Below are 23,987 nucleotides of genomic sequence, written 5' to 3'. Positions count from 1 at the left end.
ACTACAAATCGATGTCAAGGATATTGGATGGAAGTTCTGTGGCTCACTTCTAGTATCATTCTTGTAGACGGACATGACCTGTGCCTTTTTCCAAGAACTGAGTACAGTTTTATGTTCAAGGGATCTATGATAGATTATAGATGTAAGGGGGGCTAACTCAGCCACAAATTCAGTACAGAACCTGACAGGGATTCCATCGGGCTGTGGAGCTTTGTTCAGTTTTAACAATTTCGAATGTTTCTCAACACCACTGACACTTATACTTACTTCACTCATCTTTTCAGTGGTACAAGGATTCAACTGTGGCAATTCTCCTGGGCTTTTCTTTTTTAAAGGAGCATTTTAAAACGGAGTTAAGCATTTCCGCTATGGCTTTGCTACCCCAGTTCCTGTCTCATTCATTAGGGACTGGACACTAACATTGGTGGCAATAATAGCGTTTATATATGAGCAGAATTTATTTGGGTTCTGTGAAAGATCACTTGACAATATACTGTGCATGTTGTGTGCTGAGTGTGTTTCTAAACTTCGCACTGTCTGAAACAGTTTTCGTGCCAGCCGTCAGGGGCACTGTGTTTCTATTTTTCTGTGTTGTATTCATGCTTAGGACTATACAAGTTTTATGTTTTGAGTATGGTCCTTTTCTACTAAAAATTGTCACTGTCTTGCTTCATTCCAGTTATGGCAAACAGAGCAGTTTCGTCCATTCTTGCACTTGTGACACTCAGAGAGTTTCACTGTATTATCTACACTCATGCACATAAATTAAGGATAATGTTGATACATGGCGAAACAACGCTCTGGTGGGCGGTTTGCGGGTTTAAATCACCTTGGGGTATGACCTTGCAGTGCATTTGACCTGCGGTCGTCGTACGGTGGCACTGGCAGCAGTCCACATACTCAGAGGTATGTGCATGTCAAAGTACGGTACAGCGAGTAAGTGTGCAGATGTTTTCATACAAGCTAATGGTTACTGTGTGTTGAAAATGGCTCAAAGAAGACGTATTGATGACGTTTTGAGGGGTAGAATACTAGGGTGACTGGTGGCTGGTCAAACACAGCAGGTTGTAGCACGGGCACTCCGTGTGCCACATAGCGTGATCTCAAGATTATGGCAATGATTCCAGCAGACAGGAAACATGTCCAGGCACTACAGTACGGGAAATCCACAGTGTACAACACCACAAGAAGACTGATATTTCACCATCAGTGCCTACAGGTGGCCACGTAATACTGCAGGTAGTCTTGCTCGGGACCTTACCGCAACCACTGGAACAGTTGTCTCCAGATACACAGTCTACAGACGACTGAACAGACATGGTTTAATTGCCTGGAGACCTGCAAGGTGCATTGCACTGACTCCTGGTCACAGGAGACCCCGTAAAGCCTGGTGTTGAGAACACAGTACATGGTCATTGGAACAGCGGTCCCAGGTTATGTTCACAGACGAGTCCACATATAGTCTGAAGAGTGATTCTCGCTGGATTTTCATCTGGCGTGAACCAGGAACCAGATACCAACCCCTTAATGTCCTTGAAAGGGACCTGTATGGAGGTTGTGGTTTGATGGTGTGGGGTGGTATTATGACTGGAGCATGTACACCCCTGCATGTCTTTGACAGAGGAACTGTAACAAGTCAGATGTATCTGGACATCATTTTGCACCAGTATATCCGCCTTTTCAGGTGTGCAGTGGATCCCACTTTCCTCCTGATGGATGATAACTCACAGCTCCACCGAGCTGCCATCGTGGAGGAGTACCTTGAAACAGCAGCTGCTCGACAACCTGATCCAGAGTATGCCAACCCGTTGTGCGGCCTGTGTATATGTGCATGGTGATCATGTCCCATATTGATGTCAGGGTACACGCAGGAACAGTGGCATTTTGTAGTACATGTGTTTTGGGATGGTTTTCTCAACTTATCACTTATCACCAGATCTGTGTCGTGTGTGTTCCCTATGGGCTTATGCAATGAGCACCAGTTTTGTGTAGTGCCACGTTGTGTGGCACCACATTCTGTAGTGATCCTTAATTTATGAGCATGAGTGTAGTTTTCATCAACTAGTAAATTTATAATTGCTTCAAAACCAAGATGATGTTTGTGCAAGTTTATCATAATTGTATTTGGGATTTACAGCCAGACAAGTAAGATCACAGCTCAACAGGTGAAGGCCTAAGTACTGTGAACACGTTATAATTTCATTGGTTTCATGGTACAGGATGTAGGGAGGGAAATGGAACCATGTTTTGCAACAAGTGTCTATCCTCAGTGTGGATAGTTATTTCTTCTGTGAAGTAGTTGTAGGTAAGAGGACAATGGTGATGCACTGAAAATTGTCATCATACTATAAAAAATGCTATTAGAACTAAGCAACTCTCTCAATGACTCATTAGATTGTACTATATAAAACACCTATAAAATCTAAATATCATTTAACAAAGAGTCAAGGAAAATTGTTTTCATTCTAAAGTTTAATTAGACACTAATGATAATGGTGGGGAATGGGTCAGGGTAATGGTCCCACAAAGTTTTGTAACAACTGATCTAGAGTATACTCAGTTGAATATCCGGCAAAGTCCTGCATAGGACTGAGCATTTCAATATTGATGGTGACTCAAGCCACTTGTTTCTGCTTCACTTCTCAGATTCAACAAGGCTCTGCCTAAAGTGTCAGTACAGTTGGTACTAGCCCCACAGCGTCAAAGAGGACAGCCAGTACACCTGAGCACTACATGTCTTTGGAGACAATAAATACATAAAAGTGGTGGCAGTCTCTAAGAGACTGGCCAAGCAATGTTGCACTGTGTTTAAAGCATTGGATTTGTCATCAATGGGGAGTTAAATCCACATCTGGTGTCTTTCTATGCAATAACAACCTAAATCATTTAATATCTACTAAATGTGTGACAAATGTAAATGTAAGCATGCTGACAACCTCCAGAAATACTTTTGATTTTACAAGGTTAAAATCTCACTTTGAAGTGATAGTGGTATGAAGAAAACTGACATGGTTCACAAATAATGTTGTCACTGTGGCAACAACAGAGGACTGTACTCTATAAAAAATGTAGGAAACTGACACAAGAGCTGTGATACGACAGGCAAATGATTTAAAAGTGAGATAGCAGAAATCAGTTCCACTATCTTTCCTGCTATACATAGAACCCACATCATACTTAGAAAACGTGATACAATAAGCTTACATTATCTATTTCAAGTGACAATCTGGGTAATATGGTAATACAAATTTGTTGTCTACTGAAAACCATTCTGTCTCCTCATTTTGAACAATTAAAGAAGTTCACATTTCGATTTTCTTCACCAATCTGTGATTATATGCTTATGTACCCTCCAAATATCTTAAATCTATCTATATATACTGTATACATAAAGCAGTGCATATAATGATCAGCAGAACATTATGACCACTGACCTACTATTGATATACATCTGGCCAGGCAATAAGAGCCTCATCTGGTGAGGAATGACTGCTAGTCAGGCACACACACGGTGCACTTAACACCAGTGTGTCTGTTGACCATGTATAGAATAGGGAAGGCGCACTGAAAAGTGGCAATGTGCTGGGCACGAATGACCATGCCGGAGGTAACATCCCGAAGGGTTACAATCAGATCCGAGTCGGGCACGGTAGGCCAGCACGGTGATTTGCAAGAACATGAAGGCGGAAGGACACAGCAAAGTCATGGGTAGCTTAGAAATATGACACAGCATCCACAGGTGGGCACCCTTTGGGGATGGAGAAGGTGGTCTGGCCCGACCAGAGGCTGCTGAAGGGTAAAAAAGTAGTTTGTTGGGAAGCTTTTAAACTAGAGCAGAGGGTCAGAGTAAAATTTGCAGAAGAATGAAAATCAAAAGTGTATTTGCACATAAAGCAACAGGGAAAGTATATTTTATAAAACTCATCAGGGGGTGTTGTTTAAAAGGAGGAGAGAGGATCAGGAGGAGTAGAAACTCTGTTTTCCGCAGCAATATGCAGATGACCTAGTGCACAAAAGTTACGGACATGATGGGGCACGAAAGTGCATTGCAAAGTTACAGGAAGTGGTAATATTTGAGAATGTGGTGAAGGGTGCAAAGATGAGTCCAAGCTTGTGATCAGTGTCAAAAGGTGAGAGCAGTTAAGATTCCCATTCAAAGTTTGCAACAGAATGTGCAAGTAGAAGGACCTTGAGTACTGATTCCCATAGACTTGCTTGGACCTCTCCCAGTATCCAGGGGTGGTTGTACCTACATTTTTGTAGTGTTAGATATGTTTGCGAAACGCGTAAAGTTTTAACCAATCTGGAGGACGAATGCCAGGATATTGACTGAAAAACTGGAGAAAGATTATTTTGTGCAGGTGGGGAAGCCAGATGCTTTATCGTCAGACAATGGTCCTCACTTTACAATCCACAAGTTTACAGAAATGTTGAAGAGGTATGGACTGAGAAATGTCAGAATTTCACCATATTTCCTTGAAGGGAATCCCAGTGAGGGGGGTCATGAAGGAGTTGAACAGGTTCCATAGTACTTATTGTCACAGAAGAAACAAAACTTAGGCAAACTTTGTTGTAAATTTGGAAGATATAATCAATAATGTATGGCATGAAGCAACAGGTTTTGCGCCCTGTGAATTAATGTTTGGGCATAAACCAACAAATGTTACTGGGGGTGAATTAGTTTTTCCAGTGAGTAGAGTACTAACTAAAGGTGAAATAGAAAAGTTGGCCAGAGATAGAATGCGTTGACGGGCAGCTGAAAGAAAGAAAAGGCATGGTGCTAGGGCTCAGGCAACTGTGTTTAAACAAGGGGATTTGGTACTAGTTAAGACCAAAGAGCGATCGAAAAAGGTGTCCCAAGAGATAAAGAAATTTCTGCTAGGGTATTATGGCCCATTTTTAGTGGAGAGTTCACCACATATTAATGCCTATCGACTTTTCTATCCTGAATCCAATCGAGTTTTTGAACTGAGGAATGTAATAGAATTGAAGAGGTACATGAGTTGAGAGAGTGATAATTAAGCAGAGGGAGTCTCTCAGTCTTGGACTGTGTGCACCTCAGCAGTCTGAAGCAATTCTTTCTTTCTGTGCTTCAGTCTCTTCTACTTATCATTTATCTATCAAAATTCTTCACAGGGGTGTAAAAGGAGGGAGGGCAATAGTCCTAGTTGAGAGAAGAAGATGAGGAAATGCAAAGTAACAGCATTACAAGCAGTAAAGGGGTATTTAAAGTTAAAGAAAAGGTTTAATTTTTAGGATGAAGGAAGATGGTGAGTCTAGTACTATATGCGAGGCACTGCTGGTATGTGAGACAAACTGAACGTAAAGAGCAAAAATGAGTAATAATGATCAAAGCCCATAGAAGGCATTAACTATTAAAGAAGCATCACATTTAAGTTTTCTGTAGCAGTAGTTAAGGCAGCAAGACGCTATGACATAGTTGTAAGATGTGAAAGGAGAGTCCCGTAAGAGGTGTGGAATGGACTGAGCAGCCATTAGCACCAATATACATTAGAATAGTCTTGTACATATATTAGGTATATTAAAGTGATGAAAAATTTAAGACCACAAGAGAGTAGTGCGATTCTGGTAAACATACAAAAGTAATATGCCAGTGTGAAGATTGTGAATAAAGAGGTATTCTGTAAGATAAAGCAACAAATATAAGCAAACAGAAAAAGAAGAGTAAGAGGTGGCGTGAATGACGCCAAGGCCTCAAATCAGTAGGTTTGTAAGTTCACAGTTGGTGTGATACGCAACCAAAGACAGTAAATAGAAACTGGAGTGGTGAAATGTAGTCATAGTGCAAAGTTACTGTCTGTGTAGGATCTATTAAGAAAGTTATTGGTATCTAGAATTTAAGTGACAATAGTATTAAGTGGGATGGAAACTGGTGTGTTGGAAGGAGAAATGAGTATCAGTAGTGTTAAGCTTAATAATCGAAAAGGCAGATTAAAGGTATACCTAATGAGAAACAAAGGAGTGAAGGATTGAAATTGGCTAATCCTAAAGGCATAATTTAAAGCATTACAGAGATAATATATCTATGTATTGTTTCTGAAAAAAGGCAAGCTTATTTCACACAAACAATGGAGGCAGGATGAAACGTGGCAATGTGCTGTATACACGAATGACCATGTTTCAGATAGGCAATAGTTTTGAGCTTTTTTTTTAAATCGAATGTTGATTAGAATGCAGCAGAATGGCAGACAGACAGATAGCCAAAACAGAGGTAGCGTGCCGAAGGCTTATGATAAGAGCAGAGTCGGGCGTGGTAGGCCAGCACGGTGACTTGCAAGAAAGTGAAGGTGGAAGGACACAGCAAAGCCATGTGTAGCTTAGAAATATGACACAGCATCTTGGGGGTGGTGAAGGTGAGCTGGTCTGACCAGAGGCTGCTGAAGGGTAAAAAAGTAGTTTGTTGGTAAAAACTTTAAATTAGAGCAGAGGGCCAGAGTAAAATTTGCAGAAGAGTGAAAATCAAAAGTTTATTTGCGTACAAAGCAATAGGGAATGTATACAGTGGAATGTGTCTGCTTTAAGGGCAGAGATGGTGGCTGATATCACAAGCAGTTTAGTGGGGGAGAAGGAGTGCACAGCTCGCCATTGTGGAGGACTAGCAGTTAGACCAGGGAGCAGTACGGATGGAAGGCAGCTGCGCATCCACAAGATTACCAACTAAGCTTTGCTTTGTGGCTTAATCTGCTTAAGACCGTGACAAAGTAATGTTCATGTAGTAGGTGACATTATGCTGATTGTGAAGGAACGTTTATCTTAATATGTGACAATTACTGAAGTATAGACGCCAGTAGTTAAATGTGCAAAGCTTAGTGCATGCAACAATACAACAGTCATTGAACACGGTAAGTCAGATGCTGCGTTCGCTCCTGCTGTTGCAAGTTCTGTTTTTGTTTTATGATTATGATGATTATGGCCAACTGGTTATGATAATGCTTATTTGTATGTGGGGTATCAAGTGTAAGTAAATACTGAGTTCCATGGCATCCGGTAATACAAATTCCTGGCCTTGTGCACTAAAAGACCTGCTCCTGCTTGGCTACTGAGTGATTTATATTAATACGATCACAATTGTGATTAGCCTGATTGAGATGAAAACAAAATGCAATCAGTATCTGACAATGGTCTTAAACCCATTTAGAGGTGCATATCCGTCTGACCACCATCCGGCTGGATTCTGGCGTGCAAACTATGATTTTGCAACTTGTTTGTAATAAATTGTGTCAGAGTATTTTGATGCTACTGTAACTGCTTTTATCAGAGGTGAGATGCATTGTTTAGTAGTAGCAGAATCACTCTCCAAACCCTTAGTTCTATGTATTTACAAAGGCCAGAATCCACAGGGTGCCAAATAACATACGAGCTGCTGAATTGAAGGTAAGGGCAGGTAAGGTTACAGGTTGAGCAAGTGCAGAGGCTGACTACGCAGCCACCATGCAAGAAAGTCACAAAGAGGATCTGCTATGCACCCCTGTAAATCTACTGCTTACTGTACCAGACATCCAAGAGGTACAGCATGTTATAGGTTAGGGTTTGTCATTCTGCAGAGGGGATGTTACAAGGTAGTACATCGGTCTAGGGAATGTTACAGCACAATTTATTTGAGTTTGACCGAGGGTAGATTGTGATGGCCTGGAGACTCAATACGATTATTTCAGAAACTGCACAATTTGTTGGGTGTTCGAGGAGTGCTGTGGCGAGTCTCTTCAACACATTGTGAAACCAAGGTGAAACCATGTGCAGACATCAAGGGGTTGGACGGTCAGCCCTCATTAAAGATTTCGGAAATCGTAGGCTGGGCAGACTGGTAAAACAGGACAGATGGCAAATTGTGGCAGAGCTAACATCAGACTTTAATGCTGGTATGTGTACAAGTGCGTATGAACACAGAGTGCATCCAACACTCCTAACAATGCGCTCCCTACAGCCAAAGACCCACACATATGCCAATATTAACACCACAACATCGGCAACTACAACTGAAATGGCTGCACGATCACCAGCACTGAACACTGGGAAACTGGCAGGGCATTTTATGGTCTGATGCATCCCAATAACTTCTTCATCATGCTGATGGGAGGGCTCAAATCTGCCAGCCCCCTGACACCTATACTGCAGGACGGAGACAACCTTGTGGCGGCTCCATTATGCTTTGGGTAACATTGACATGGGCATCCATGGGTACAGTGGAGCTCGTGCAGGCTACATGATGAACCAGGAGTATTGCACACTGGTTGTAGACCACCTACATATCTTCATGACAATCATGTTTCTCAATTGAAGTGGCATTTTGTAACAAGGCAATGCACCACATCAAAAGCCCAGGAGTGTGATTGAGTGGTTTGAGGAACACAGTGGCGAGTTCCAGTTGACCACCTCCACACCTTCATGACAATCATGTTTCTCAATGGAAGTGGCATTTTTTAACAAGGCAATGCATCACATCAAAAGGCCAGGAGGGTGATTGGGTGGTTTGAGGAACACAGTGGCGAATTCCAGTTGACGTGTTGACCCCATAGCTTGCCAGATCTGAACCTGATTGAGCACATCTGGCCTGTGATTGAATTTGATGTCAGAGCTCATTGCCCCTCTCACTAGATTTTACAGGAAACAGGTGACTTGTGTGTGTGCAGATGTGGTGCCAACTCCCTCCAGTGGCCTACCAAGGCCTCACTGCTTCTTTGCCATAATGCATTGCCACTGTTAACTGTGCCAAAGGTGGACATATGGGCTATTAGGTAGCTGGTCATAACATTCTAGCTTATCAGCATTGTTCAGGGTCTCCTCCTAAACCTCTGGATCAACTTAACCAAATCTGTCACACAAATAGAAAGCATTCACGAGTATCAGCACTGTGGTGTTTACACCTCCTAGCTCCAATAGGAGTGAACATAAAAGCAAAAAAGTGTTTTTTTAGTCCTTGCTGTAGGGTACCCTGCGTGGCAAGTGTGTTCTGTGAGAATAGTATTGCTCTGCCATATCAACCTGCTTTGCATAGCACTTTTATATGTCAAGAGGGGGGGAGGGGGGGGTATACCAAAGTTTTCTAGCCCCAGACTTGTAGGGGCTCCATTCAGGATAGGCATGTTGTGGGAGTAGTGTTGGCCTGCTTCACTGAATTGTTTTTCAAGGTAAACAGATGTGCAGATGGGCACAGCTGGGGGAAATATGAGATGGATAAAAAAATATATGGACAGAAAGAGGGGCCATGAGGGGTGGACGCATGCCTTGAAGGAGCTATATATGCAGATGGGTACATTTGAGCAGAGCAGAGAGGGGAAGGGCGGGAGAGGAGATGGATAATGAGAGAGGAGGGAGGAAGAGGTGAACACAGAGAGGGAGGGGAGAGGAGACGTATGCATTGTATATGTCAAAGTGTACGCAAGTGAAGCTGCATAGACTGGGCTCATAACAGAATAATAGCTGTTGGTGATAACTCTTATTTACAATTTTCTGTATGTCTTTGAATGGCATATACCCCAATCAACCAAATTAAATACATTCAAGGCAACTGTTGTAATGTGTAACATTTTTACAATTCTCAAACAATAAAAGATGATGTAACAACACTGAAAGGACAGATTGCCACTCACCACATAGAGGAGGCACTGAATCACAGACAAGCACATTGCACAACAATGTTCATATACCAACTGTGCTGCAACCAATGTGCCGCATTCTATGTGTGCGTGACAACCAACAAGCTGTTTGGCAGCATGTTAAGCTGCTAAACATGCTGCCCAACAAGTTGTATCCCATTTTAATGACTGCTTCACAGTCTGTACTACCTAGACTCTTGCCACCACAACCAGATTTCTGAATTGTGCAGGTGGGAACTCTTCCTACAACATATACCTCATTCCTGTAAACTCCTTTTGATAGAACAGATGTCTCTTGAGGTATCTCAGCTCTGGTAGACCAACACCTCCAACCTATCACCTGCAGGCTCCCATCCTACATCAAGGACACAAACCACTTCCTAGAACGCCTCAAATCCATTCCCACTCCTCTCCCACCTGAAACCTTTCTTGTCACCATAGATGCTACATCCCTTTACACAAACATCCCACACACCCATGGTCTCTCTGCCCTTGAGCACTACCTCTCCCAACGCCCACCCGAAGATCTTCCAAAAACCTCGTTCCTTATCACACTTACCAACTTCATCCTCACCCATAATTACTTCACTTTTGAAGGCCAGACCTACAAACAAATCAGGGGAACTGCCATGGGAACCAGGATGGCTCCATCCTATGCCAACCTCTTCATGGGCCGCATGGAGGAGGCATTCCTGAAGACCCAACAGCTGCTTCCCCTGGCCTGGTATAGGTTTATAGATGACATCTTTGTGGTCTGGACTCATGGTGAAGAAACACTCCTTAATTTTCTCCATAACCTCAACTCCTTTTCGAATCTGAATTTCACCTGGTCCTTCTCCAAAACCAAAGCCACCTTCCTGGATGCTGACCTTCATCTTGTTGAAGCTCACATCCACACCTCTGTCCATATCAAACCCACCAACAAACAACAGTACCTTCACTTTGATAGCTGCCATCCATTCCACATCAAACGCTCCCTTCCCTACAGCCTAGGTATTCGTGGCAAACATATCTGCTCCAGTGACGAATCCCTCAACAATTACACCAATAACCTGACCAGTGCTTTCCTCTCCCGCAACTATCCTGCAGACCTTGTCCACAAACAGATCTCCCGAGCAATACATTCCTCCCCGTCCAACAACAATATTCCTAGCCTCAGACCACACAGAAGCATCCCCCTTGTCACCCAATATTATCCTGGCCTCGAATACATCAATAAATTACTCCGCCAGGGATATGACTTTCTCAAGTCAACCCCTGAAATGAGATCATCCCTTGACAAAATTCTCCCCACACCACCCAGAGTTGCCTTTCGTCGTCCCCCTAACCTCCGTAACATCCTTGTTAAACCCTGCAATATTCCCAGACTACCTTCTCTACCCAGCGGTTCCTACCCCTGTAACCGACCCCGCTGCAAAACCTGCCCCATGCATCCTCCCACAACCACCTACTCCAGCCCCGCTACTAGGAAAACATACACAATTCAAGGAAGGGCCACGTGTGAGACTACACATGTCATTTATCAGCTGACATGCCTGCACTGCACAGCCTTTTACATCGGTATGACAACAACTAAACTGGCTGAGCGCATGAACGGACACAGACGAACTGTCCGCCTAGGAGATGTCCAATACCCAGTAGCGGAGCATGCCCTCCAGCATAATTCTAGGGACCTAGGAACCTGCTACACTGTACGTGCCATTTGGCTTCTCCCACCCAACACCAGTCCCTCTGAACTGCGGAGATGGGAACTTGCACTCCAGCACACCCTTTCATCCCGCCATCCCCCTGGACTAAACCTACGTTAAACAACCTCACTCCCATTTACTTTTCAGTCTTCTCCTCTTTCCCTTTCCTCTTTAGCCATTCATGCATCTTTCCATCCTACATCTTTATACTATACACCTCTTTACTTCTGTATGCATCCTCTTTGGCTTGAAGCTGGCACAGTACCTGCAGTAGAATATCTTTGGCTTCCCTCTGACAACCATGCCTCCATCCTTGCTACCTTCCCTGTTTTCCTTTCCCTGTTGCTTCATAACCTGGGTTGTGAGTAACTAAATCCACTTTCCCTTCTTCCCTTTCTTTCCCCTCTCTCCTCCCTGATGAAGGAACATTTATTCCGAAAGCTAGGAGCTTAAATTTTCGGTTGTTTTTTGTGTCTCTATCGGCTGTACTGAGCTGAGGTAAGTACTGGCCAGCCCCTCTATCTCTTTGTTAGTAACCATATTTGTAAAGAGTGTTTTAAATCTTCACTTATGGATGCATTTTTTCTTTCATATTACTGAGAATACAGTGAATTACTAATTTTCAATCACTATAAAACTAGTTGCATAATTTAAAAATTTGAAGACACAAAGTCCAAGTACGAGTATGCAATCATTTGTTGTGGTATTCAGTGTGAAGATTTGTTTGCTGCATACCTGCATGTTAGTCTATCTTGTGCAAGCCTCTTCATCTCTACACAACTACTATAACATACATCCACTAAAATCTGCTTACTGTAATCAATGCCTGGTTTCCAAACTGACTACTTCTTGATGCCGCAGAATGTGTCCTGCCAACTGGTCCCTTCCTTTAGCAGAGTTGAGCCATAAATTTCTTTTCTCTGTAATTTGATTCTGCAACTCCATATTCATTATGTGGTCTGCGCATTTTCTTCTTTAGTACCACATACTAAAGGCTTCTATTCTCGTCTTTTTTGAACTATTCAGCATCCACATTTGACTTCAATACAAGGATATGTTCCAGATAAATATCTTCCAGAAAGACATCCTAACATTTAAAATTTATATTCAATGTAAACAAATATCTCTTTTCCAGAAACTCTTTTCTTGCTATTGACACTCTGCATTTTACGTCCACTCTATTTTGGCCATCATCAGTTAATTTGGTACATAAATAAAAAAAAAAATGACAACGACTTTTAGTGTCTCACTTCCTAATTTAATGCCCTTAGCATCACCTGATTTAATTAGGTTACATTTCATTACCACAGTTTTACTTTTGTGGATGTTTATCTTTTCAAGATACTACCCAAACAGTTCAACTAGTCTGCCAAGTCAGTTACTATCTCTGACAGAACTGTAATATCACTGGAAATAACTGCAATGGCCCTTTACTGTAAGGCACAGTCAGCATTGAAATAAGACTGTAAAACCTGCCTGAGTTACAAATTTTGTACACAAGCTGTCACAAAATTCTGTTAAAGAAGTAGAATGAAGCACATATTAAGAAACTGCCAACAATCAAGTACAACAGATAGTACAAATAAACACACAGTATACCAACTACTGTTTGCATATAATATAATCTATCTTGTCATATGTATGAAGCAATTATTATATCAGCTTATAATGTTATCTAGTGTCTTCTGTATGACCAAATGTCTTTTGGTATATCACATTATTCATTGTACAAAATGTTAATCAATTTTGCATGCAAAATTATTAAAAGAACAAATAAAAAAATTACTGTTCAGTTAGTGCATAAAAAGTCACTATGTATTATTATGAACTTCTCTGGTGAACAGAACCAAATTATGAATTCCAAAAGAAGAGTGTACCTAACCCAACAGGTACACTTCATCAATGTATATGGCTGTTATCATCATCATCATCATCATCATCCATCCAACATCTGTTGCTTGACCCAGGTGCCCTCTGGACCTTTACATGCATTGCAGTATTTAGCTATATGCTATTACATTGCTCCTATATGTTTCCTTATGTCATCTACCTACCCTGTGTTAAGTCGTCGTGTTTCTTGTCTCTCTCTCTCTCTCTCTCTCTTGGAATAGGGAAAAGATCTTCCGCATTCCATTTACCCTATATTCACTTCCTGTGTATTCCATTCACCTATACTTCAGTCCCACACTTTCTCTGTTAGTTCTGTCACACATCGTTCAATTTTATCAGCACTAAAGGCAAGGAGTACAGTTATTGCAATTAACAACAAAACAAAGGTGCTTCTTGTGTGTTCTAATAGCATGAACACATTCTTCGTTTTCCCAGTTCTAACATCTCAAAATCTCCTCTAAGAGTGCTGAGGATAGTCTTAAGTGATACAGAGTGAGGTGGCGCAGTGGTTAGCAAACTGGACTCCCATTCATGAGGACAACAGTTCAATCCTGTGTCCAGCCATCCTGATTTAGGTTTTCCATGATTTTCCAAAATCACTTCAGGCAAATGCCAGAATGGTGCCTTTGAAAGGGCATGGCAGACTTGCTGCCCTATCCTTCCCTATCCGATGAGATTGATGACCTTGCAGTTTGGTGTCCTCCCCAAATCAACCCAACCCTCTTAAGTGATATGCACTCACTTTGCCTACCCCACTTACAATTCTAAATTTTTCTCCATCCTGAAATGTCTAATGGCAAATGTAGTATTAACATGTGTATTCTACAAAAATATTCATACAGGTCAGACCAGTGCCTAGTTTCTCTAGACTGTCAGTATTAAGCCAGAAGTTCTCAAAATCCATGTTCCGCTGACAAAGTGAAACTTCATACTCATTGCCCTGTTCTAATTTTGTTTCTTTTGGAAATGGTGCAATGTTTAATACCTACTTCTACAGCCAGCTTGTTCTTCTGACTGATATGAATCACATTTTTTTCCTCTATATGACTGCTGATACATTTTACCAACAACTAAAGAGGAAATGTCTGGAAGAAAATGTGACACGGCCTTTTTTTAGGTGCCTTCCTAGCATTTCACTCAAGTGATATTAGTAAAACCACAAAAAAAAGTGACTCAGAGGGACTGAAGGTGGAATTAAGCCAAGTAATGAATTAAATAAGGTGACTACTTTGAATTAAATGAAAACTCAACTTTTGGTGAAAATGCGTGATTTTCTTCCATGCATCCTTTAGCATGTTGTGTTAGGTCACATTCTTTTGGCAATTTCCACTGTATTTCCCTTGGCACCTCTTTTAAAGTTCACCAACATCTTGGTGGAAGCATCTCTTGTATTCCTACAAATATTCAACATGAACACATGTAGGTGCTAGTGAAGAATATGCAGGGTGTGTGATATTGTGCATCTCCTCTTCTGGTAAGTCTTGGGGAAGACATTTAACCATGTTTTGATAATTTGATCAACCAAATATCCACTTGCAATATCTATGAAATTCATCAATGCTTTTCTTTGAATAGGTAGAACTTCAGAAAGTAGGATCAAATGCATTTACAAACTACATACTGAGTCTTAGTTTTATATGCAGATGTTAGACAAAAATCTGTAGTAAAGTTCATCAGCAAGGGTGAAATAGTGTGGGAATGTTTTTGTCATTTACTCTGCTGAGATGAATTACTTAAGAGTAACATTCCATTATCACATTCACCATGGGAAATGAAGGTATTTTATGGCATTTCTAAATGCTCCTTTCTTTAAAAGGGATGTAACTTATAAAAATTAACTTTTAATTGCATTTTAAGATTCATAAAATCTGAAATTGGCAAAATATTCAATTATAAAATTACAGGAAGACTGAATGATTTGCTAGGACTTAACTTCAGGAGGCAAAATTGCAAGTACTGCCAAAAGAAACAATTAAAACTAGAGAGAGAAAATCTACCTATGTTTCTTCAGGAAAGAAAAGGGATACGTTGGGGACAATTGGAAAGGAACTAACAATTTTGAAAGCTAGGCACAGGCTTCTTCCTTTTGCTCCTAAATGTGACTAAAGTCGGTACTTGGAATTTTGTCTCCTGAAGGTGAGGTCTACATATATTTTTGATATTAGTAAAAATGGAAACGCCAAACAACAAAAAACAAAAGATCAGTTATTTCAATGTGTATCAATATTTTTACACAGTTTACATTTTAATGTGTGTATTACAACTGCAGCAATAACCATGAGGTATTTTTTAAAGGAAGTGCACTGTACATCTTCACTGTGTACCTCACTGGATTGGCTTATGACACCCTGGAGTTCTCATGACTGGAAGTTTTACATGAAGATGACATGGGTGATCCAGGGGCCATGCTCTTCAGCAAGAAGGCTGGCTTGAGTATGTTGATGCAGGTGATCTTCTGACAATAAGTTGTTTCACTAAGGAAGTGTTTTTTAGAGCATGAATGTACCAGATATCGTCAGTAATAGGTAAGTTGCAGAGGTTTTCTCTGCACATAGGTCACGAGTTCAGGGTTGATGAAGATAAAAGCTGTAGCATTATATGGAACATGTAGTGATTTAAGTGATGGCAAGTGCTGTTTCAAATTGAAAATGAAAGTTGGAATGTTACACTCCAATGATGTAGGGTTAAAACAAATCACCTGGAAGTCTAGTTGTCATGCCATAGGTCATTTCTGCATTGGTAGTATATTTTTACATGTAATACTTTGGAAATCCCCCCCCCCCCCCCTTCCCCAGATACAGAAGGATGAAGATTGCAGTAGTTAAGGACTGAAGACCACAACAATAACTTTGGAAAATATATAACTCTGAAAATGAATTAATCATTTACAGAAGCCCTTTATACTAGACTCACATAAGCGCAGAGACCCATTACAATGTAGGCCAGTTGTCAAAAAGTCATCTGAATGTCAGGCTCTTAATGCTGCTTTGACGCTGCACTGTCACAGTTCAACTTTGTCATTTGACTTTGGGTGTTAAGCAGTGGTTTTGATGTGATGAATAGGGTATTTGTCAGATGAGTGAACAAGTGGCACTCAAACTGCCACCCTCTGTCACTGGCGATGATTTTTGGAAATCCAAAATGTGCGATCCTTGATAATAAGAGTGTGCTGGCAACACTTCCCGCAAAGATGCCCTTCAGTGGAGCTGCCTCTGGCCAATATGCAGACCTGCTGTTCAGTGTTTAGAGACAGGTGAAGCCTTGAGGTCAAGGTAATCAATGGATACACTAGATCAACACTGGTATGTGAGAAACAATATTCAACTTCATTGGAAGTTACACACACACAGGCTGTATGTTTCAAAATTATTGCTACTGATATTGAATACATGCTTTTGCCTACAGGGTTACATCCTGTTTTAATAAAGGTCAAATGAAGTGTTGTCGAATCAAGTCAGGTACCCTTGCATCCACGGCAAGCCAAGTCATGTAGAGTTTGGGAGACTCGTTGGCAGTAGGATGGAGGAACTTATGGCTTGAGTGTATTACGAGGGTGGTTTGAAAAGTTCTCAGAACGAAATAGGAAAAAAGTACTTACATCAATGAAATTTTTTTATTTTTCAATGTAGTCTTCTTGAAGATTAATGCATTAATGTTTCAGTGCTTGATCCCATCTCGAAAATTAGTTGTCAACTCCAGCTGTCAATTCCTCGTTTGAAGTGAATCCTCATCCACTAAGAAAAATTTTCAGTTTTGGGGAGAGACGGAAGTCTGATGGAGCCATATCAGATGAATAAACTGGTTGTGGCAACAATTCATACCTTAGTTCGTGTAATTTTGCCATGGCGATGGCACATGTGTGGGCAGCCAACAAGATTCGCGGCACCCATCTTGCAGATAATTTTTTCATTTTTAGTTCTTCAGTTAAAAGTGTCATATATCCTTTCAGATGACATCTGGCACATGTGAGAAATTTCATGCACTTTCGATTGGTGATCCTACATGACCATTTTGTGCACTTTTGCAATGATTTCTGGAGTAGTGACACATCTCGTCTGACCACTGCACAGATCATCATCTAAGTTTTCCTGACCAAATTTAAATTCATTTGTCCACTTGGCAACAGTTGAATATGGAGGAGGAGAGTCCCTCAGTGTGTTCTGGAAATCGGCATGAATGTATTTTGCTTTCATACCTTTCTTTACGAAGTACTTAATCTCGATTTTTTCCATCTTCGCAAATCACTACGCGGGAACAACAACAGAGCCATGTCACCACCACGTCTCCCTTCCAAGAGCACTGATGTGGCACGTGTTTATAGGCAACAGTCCAACAAATATCAGGTGAACAACTTGCTCTAGTGCTAACCACTCGTGATGATTCTGAGATCTTTTCAAACCACCCTCACATTACACAGCAGCTGTGATCTATCAGGTAACAATATTGTTACAAACATTAAGGTACAGGAATCTGAAATCGTAAGTAGGACTAGTTCTGTATCTCTGCTTTGTGCCTTTCCAAAACTTCCATATGAAATTTTGGCTGGCAACATGATGTATGCAATGGTAGTGAATGTTCGTGGTGACTGAGAAACTCCAGATGGTGCAGTTGCCTGTGTGTAGCTATTTCTGGGTGCCATTTAAAGGTAAATGGCAATGGCTTGTGGTATGTGAATATTGTGAATTCTCTGCCTTCTGGAAAATAATGAAAATGTTTGATTGCCAAATATGCTGATACAACTTGTGATCATAGGTACTATAATTACCTTGTGTGCTGGAGAGAGACCTGGAGAAAAACACAAGTGATTCAAGTGTTTCTTCTCCCAACTGATGTAAAGAAGTACCCACAACATAGTCCAAGGCATCAGCTATCAAAATGAAGGGAAGATATGTTGAAGGATGGGCAAGATGAGTGACATTAATTTCTTGGATGACTTGTCTACTTCATAAGTTCATGTAGCAGGGTGATTATCCTTCCTATAGGTGTTCTTGCAAAAGTTAAACAAAGGTTGTTGGATTTCTGCAGTATATGATCTGCTGCTGTTTTACGACATGGGAAGTCCTTGATTATTTTCACTTTTTCATCTAATGGCGGAATCCCTTGATACGACATGTAATCACCTTAGAATGATATCTCTTTCTCGCCAGCTGTTCAAGACATTGTAGCAGATGAATTACATGTTCTTCATCTGATGCTGAAGCAACAAAAAATCATCTAAATACTGTAGGAATATGCAAAATACAAATCATTCAAAATGCTATAAATACAACTCTGGTTTGCCTGTACCACATTGAATGGCCAAATGGTATCTTCAAAAATTTGAAAATTCAAAATGGTACAATAAAAGCTGTTTTATGGAAATCTTCTGTTGCAACAGGAATGTGATGATAAGCTCGGATAAGGTCAGTTTTAAAGAGTATCTTTCTACTGGAGAGATGGCAGTTGAAATCTTGTAAATGAGGATAGTGGTTAGTGGCCTCGCACTGTGGCAGCATTTAAAGCTCTATAATCACCACAGGCATGCCAAGTTCCATAGAGAGGACTTAGCCAGGAGCTTCTAAAAGTACAACATATGCCAAGGTTGATCATTTCCTGAAATTAAAGTTTCGCTTGCATTAAATTTTTTTGGTGACATGCATCTGGCTTGTGCAAGCCATGGAAATCATGTTGTTCTGGTTCTATAATGTACATTAACTTCAGGAAAGTTGTAATTGGGTTTTCCTGTAAGAAAGTAAGGATAAATCTTTAGCAAGTCTTGATTTTTGTGCTGTGGATCAATCAAAAACACTAAACTTTCAGCAGGCATGTCTGTAAAGCCTTACTTGTGATTAAAATTTCTTGGTTGAGTAAGTTTTTTGACTTAACATCAAGAAACAGACTAAAATGCCTCAAGAAATTGACACACATAATTAGCTGGTGAACATCTGCCCGAAGAAATGGCCATGGAAATCATCTCTGTACATTTATTTTGAGGTTTAGTAGTTGTTTACTATGTGTTTGTATTACAGAACTGTTTACAGCATAGAGTTGCTGTTTCTGAATATTTTTAGGCTCTAATACTGCTGCTGGCAATACAAAAACATCTGCTCTGGAATCCACAAAAGATTAAACCTGTGTGTTGCAATCCATTACAGACAGCGAAATGGTTCAACCTCCTCACGCTGTGCCACGCCAACTGAGTAGCGTACTAATTTTTTGTCTCAGTGTTAGCAGACTTGAGAAATAAATGAATGTTGTGGCATGCTTCTCTTTGCATAATCTTTGAATTTATATGAATTTACAATGATAACAGTACAAGTGCATCATTACTCTCTAGCTCTCAGGAAAGGAAAAAATAATGTAGCCAGGTGCTTTTCTTTCAAAAAAATCATTTAAAAGTTGGTATTATGCAGATTTTTAACAATGTTGGAAATGGAACTTTTTGTGGCTACTAACAAGTCTTCCAAATATTAAAAATACTCCATAATCCCCCAACCACCTCTGCTACAAACTATGGTATTGGCGCTCTTGTACCAGCACAGGGGATGTTTCAGTTCACGTCACAGTGATTTCGATCTGCTTCTTTATAGCGTCTCAGTTCTTAGTTTCTGAATCTAGGTTGCTAGCTCCACAAGCTGTCTTCCCAGATTGAAAAGTCTGCCATCTTGAGATCGAGACAAAACGGTTTCAACGCCATATACAAACTGGCAGGATGTCATAATCTCTACGAGTTTGTCACTCGTAGCAACCACTGCATCAAGACTTACATCTTGATTAGCTGCTAGGATAGATTGCACACTAGTTGTAATCACAGAAGAAATATAGCTCTTACAAAAATCATTGGTTACTTGCATTCCGACAAGAGCATGCACCTCTTGAAGAAAAGTAATTGGATTTTTGTCTCCTAGTTCTACTTCGGCTAGTAGTTTTTTAATTTTGCATGACTCTGATTCTACGAGTTCTTTGGTAAAACATATTTACATATGGGGAAGCTGATAGTGGATTGCACACGAATCCTGAAATTAGCTCTGCATTTTACTGTCAGCAATCCTAAAATGCAATGATACTTTGCATCTCATTGCTAATACCTGAGGCAAAAATCTGGACTCCACTTGTAAAAACCATTTTATACTGGTATTCATTCTGGCAGCAGAACTTTATTTTGCCAGAAAGGTGGTGTTTTCACTGCCACTGGTGTCATTCAATGGTGTGTTTCTCATAACAAAAACAAATTTAAATTCTCACATTAAAATTGGAATAATTATTGGAGTGATTCTTGTGTGCTCACAATCATGTTAGGGTTACTAATTGTGAGCTCTAGTAAACATGATAAATTATTTAGCACCTAACTAAAGAAACTAACATAAAATCACACACATCTTTTTAATATAAGTTGCAATGGGCACACTAGATAACTAAAAGCAAAAGATCATAATGTAACAACATAGTAAAAACAATGTGCACAAGTTAAGAGAGAAAAGCTAAGGGCATTGCACGTATCAGAGGTGGGAGGGGGATGGCGAAAAATAGACAGGCCAGAAAATGAAAGATGTAGAAAACTGAAATGGAATGAAGAAAGGATTAGCTACTGTGAAGAAATGCTGAGACAGAAGAAATTAATGTAAATTAAGGCTGGGTGGGTGCTGAGAACCAAGGACATGTTGTAATCACCTTCACCTTTACCTTTACACTATCAGGTTTTCAAATCTAGTCCGGTGTTGTCCCCTACAGTCTGTCTTTCCTTCTCATCCCATATGGTAAGTCTCCCCTCTTCAGAGTGATTTTTCTGAAATCTATCCCTTTTCCTTCATTCCTCTTCCATCCCCTTCAACCCTTCTGCCGGAAGAAGGAGCCACTGGTTCCAAAAGCTTTATAAACATAACCTTCTTTTTGCATGTATTCTCCTGCTGCTGTTGCTTGGTGAGTAGGTTTTTTTTTCCTATCTATCCAATTGCATGATATTGTAAAAAATAAAAGATAAATTATTCTAAAGTGTACCTACAGGATGTTCCAAAAGGAATGGTCAATATTCAGGGATACGACAGGAAAAATTGTTTGAAGCAAACAAGTCTACTAAACATGGGCTCTAAAATGTGTACCTTAAGAGCTATCTTCTATACAGTGAAACAAATCTCGTCTGCTGCAAGCTGTTTGCTTACCATATTTTGAAGGTGGTAGCAAGGACCAAAACAAGAAAAAATGTCCAGTAAAAAAGTATTCCAAAGTGCATATCTTAAGAGCTATGACTACTTGCTCATATTCAGTATTCTGAAACACATCTTTTCCACTGAACAAGTGCTCATAGCGCTACCTGAATACTGAAAATTCCTGCAATTTTTAGAGTTTACATTCCATTGTGTCATTACAGCCATAATACATAATAATAATTAAAAATACATTCCACTCAGTCTGCTTGTTCAAACAGAGATACATCCTTCGAGAAAATATACTCTCCATATGAACAATGATGTGCTGTAAAGTATTATATGTTGTTACTCATTCTGGTAGCAGAACTTTTTTTAAGCCATTTCTCTCAGCTGTTGTCCTCTCCCACAATTCTGTTAACATATGTGCTTAAGTTGACCCTTCACTTAAACAAGTGCAAATAACCATTATCATTCTATTGGTGGTCAAATTAAACTACTATAAAATAGAAATACATGTACCTTTGTCGCCATATTAACGTCAACGCATATATCGGCATGCCCATTGCAGAATTCATAACAAGGCACACACTGGCCATTATTTGTTGGATCACCAACATAAAGAGGCTTACACTTCTCACATTGACGTCCCTGTAAATAAATAACAGTATTAATAAAAATTCAAATGTGATTCAATGATGTAATCTTAATTATGAACAGTCATCACCTGTGTATTGTTATGACATTCAATACATTCATCAAGTCTGTCTGGTCCAGCGCAGTTTGAATGTCCATTGCACTGACACTGAATGCTACAGTTTGATCCAACATACCCAAAGTCACAGTGACAGATATTGGGTTCAACACACACACCTCTAACACAGCCTTTAGAGCATACTGGTACACATGTAGATCTGCAACAAAATTAATTGTGAGAAAAGTTTTTTTTTTTTTTTTTTTTTTTTTTTTTTTTTTTTTTTTTTTTTTTTTTTTTAAAATAATTTAAAAGTGCGAAACCTCATCCACACTTTCAATCCTTTTCCTCTCTGCTGGGTTTCAAAGCCCACAAACATTTTGAAATGTATAAATGGTTCTGTTTGTTTCTTCTCTCCTACCAGCTTGAAGTCCATCTTTCCTCTTCAACTACTCATTCATCCACCTTCCTTCTTCAATCTCTTTCACTCATTCAATTCTTTTTTCTCATACTTACTAATTTCCTCTATAATTCCAACTCATTCATGTACTTATTTGTATCATGACTACCACAATAATGATCATTTGAAACATAATGCAGCACACTACTTTAACTAGAATGTTGTAACTTTTTTGTTTTATGAAAATAGGAATTTCTATTTCTATTTCTATTCTATTCTATTCATTAGCCCACAATGCCACAACCATAACAAATCAATTAAATGTTACTGGAATTAAAAATATTCTATCCATAATTTACTTTTTTAAAAGCTCATTCAAAGTATAAGAATTAGCTGCTGAGATAAAGAGAGACACTCTGAAAGTACATATGGAACATACCTTTCTTCCTTATATCCTTGTCCACATACGCAAGTAAATCCTTCCAAAGCATCTACACATATCTCTGACTTATTGTCACATGTATGGTGGTTATTTAGACACTCATTCTCTGGAGGACATTTCACATAATGCCATGAAAATGTAGGGCAATCTAGGTCATCCTCTGAACAGTCAGATGCATTTTTGTTTGCCAATATCACCGAAGAGCTGTTCAGGCCCAACTGTTCTGTTTGGACAGCACAAATAATAATAATAATAATAATAATAATAATAATATCTACATCCAAATGTATATATACAACTACAGAAATCTGTAATTATTGATACATGTTCAATTACCCGAAAAATCCTAAATGCAATGTAACATATACCGTACAGTTACAAGGAAGTCACGCTTGATCAAGGTCCGCGTCACTTTCCATTTTTAATCAGACATAACGCCTGAGAAAGGAAAGGAACAATAATAATGCTCTATGATAAACAGTAAAGATTTTGATCTGGCACACACTGTAAGTACACTGTTTGGTAAAGATAAATAGCATATGGAAAATATATAATTTTTGCTAACAGTGTTAACAACGGATGGGTTTCTGGTAAAACTGATACTCTAAGTTAAAACAACTGATGAGACAATAGGTAAATGTAATCTTGGCAGTTAACTAAGGTTGGATATTTGTTCAGAGTTTGAAACACAATAAAAACCCTTGCTTTGGCAAATCAAAGAAAGCAAAAACCATACAAAGTGGATTCAAATGGTCTGTAAGTTTAGTGTTATTTGTTTTCATGAATCTCGATTTGTGAAAAACTAGAGAGAAACTTGTACAAAATTTTGATGTGAACTGCACATGGACAATCTAATTTTAAACTATATTTTTATGATATTTAAGGCTTGAATCATACAGTAACTTGTATAAAATCAAGACCTTTCATGATGAAATCAGTTAACGGAGGTTTCCTTAATGGTAGAAATTAGTTCAGTGAAAAATATTGGCATATCAAAATTTTTGTGCAAATTTGCAGGTATGTTTAAATTCTTAAGCTGCATTTTTTGAATCTTCTACAGAGGACTAAAGTATTTTACTCTCCAGAATTGGTGAGGTGCTAAGTGAGGAAAAATATCAAGTTAATTTTGTACA

The 23,987-nt window shown here is 39.7% G+C and overlaps 1 protein-coding gene across 2 annotated transcripts in view; it reads right to left on the bottom strand.

Annotated features, from left to right (window-relative positions):
• LOC126272042 (multiple epidermal growth factor-like domains protein 8) overlaps window positions 1-23,987 on the bottom strand; it is a 371,715-nt gene that overhangs the window by 32,893 nt on the left and 314,835 nt on the right. For both annotated transcript variants that reach the window (XM_049974556.1, XM_049974557.1), the window contains exons 34-36: window positions 22,852-23,077; window positions 22,046-22,232; window positions 21,841-21,969 (exon numbers count right to left, since the gene is read on the bottom strand). In XM_049974556.1, the coding sequence (XP_049830513.1) occupies window positions 21,841-21,969; window positions 22,046-22,232; window positions 22,852-23,077 (542 nt within the window). The remainder of the gene's footprint in view (window positions 1-21,840; window positions 21,970-22,045; window positions 22,233-22,851; window positions 23,078-23,987) is intronic.

The sequence above is a fragment of the Schistocerca gregaria genome, chromosome 5 (genome assembly GCF_023897955.1).
Source record: "Schistocerca gregaria isolate iqSchGreg1 chromosome 5, iqSchGreg1.2, whole genome shotgun sequence".
Classification (NCBI taxonomy): Eukaryota; Metazoa; Arthropoda; class Insecta; order Orthoptera; family Acrididae; genus Schistocerca; species Schistocerca gregaria.
The sequence above is the reverse complement of the archived record's forward strand: the minus strand, read 5'-3'. Positions and strand labels throughout refer to the sequence as shown.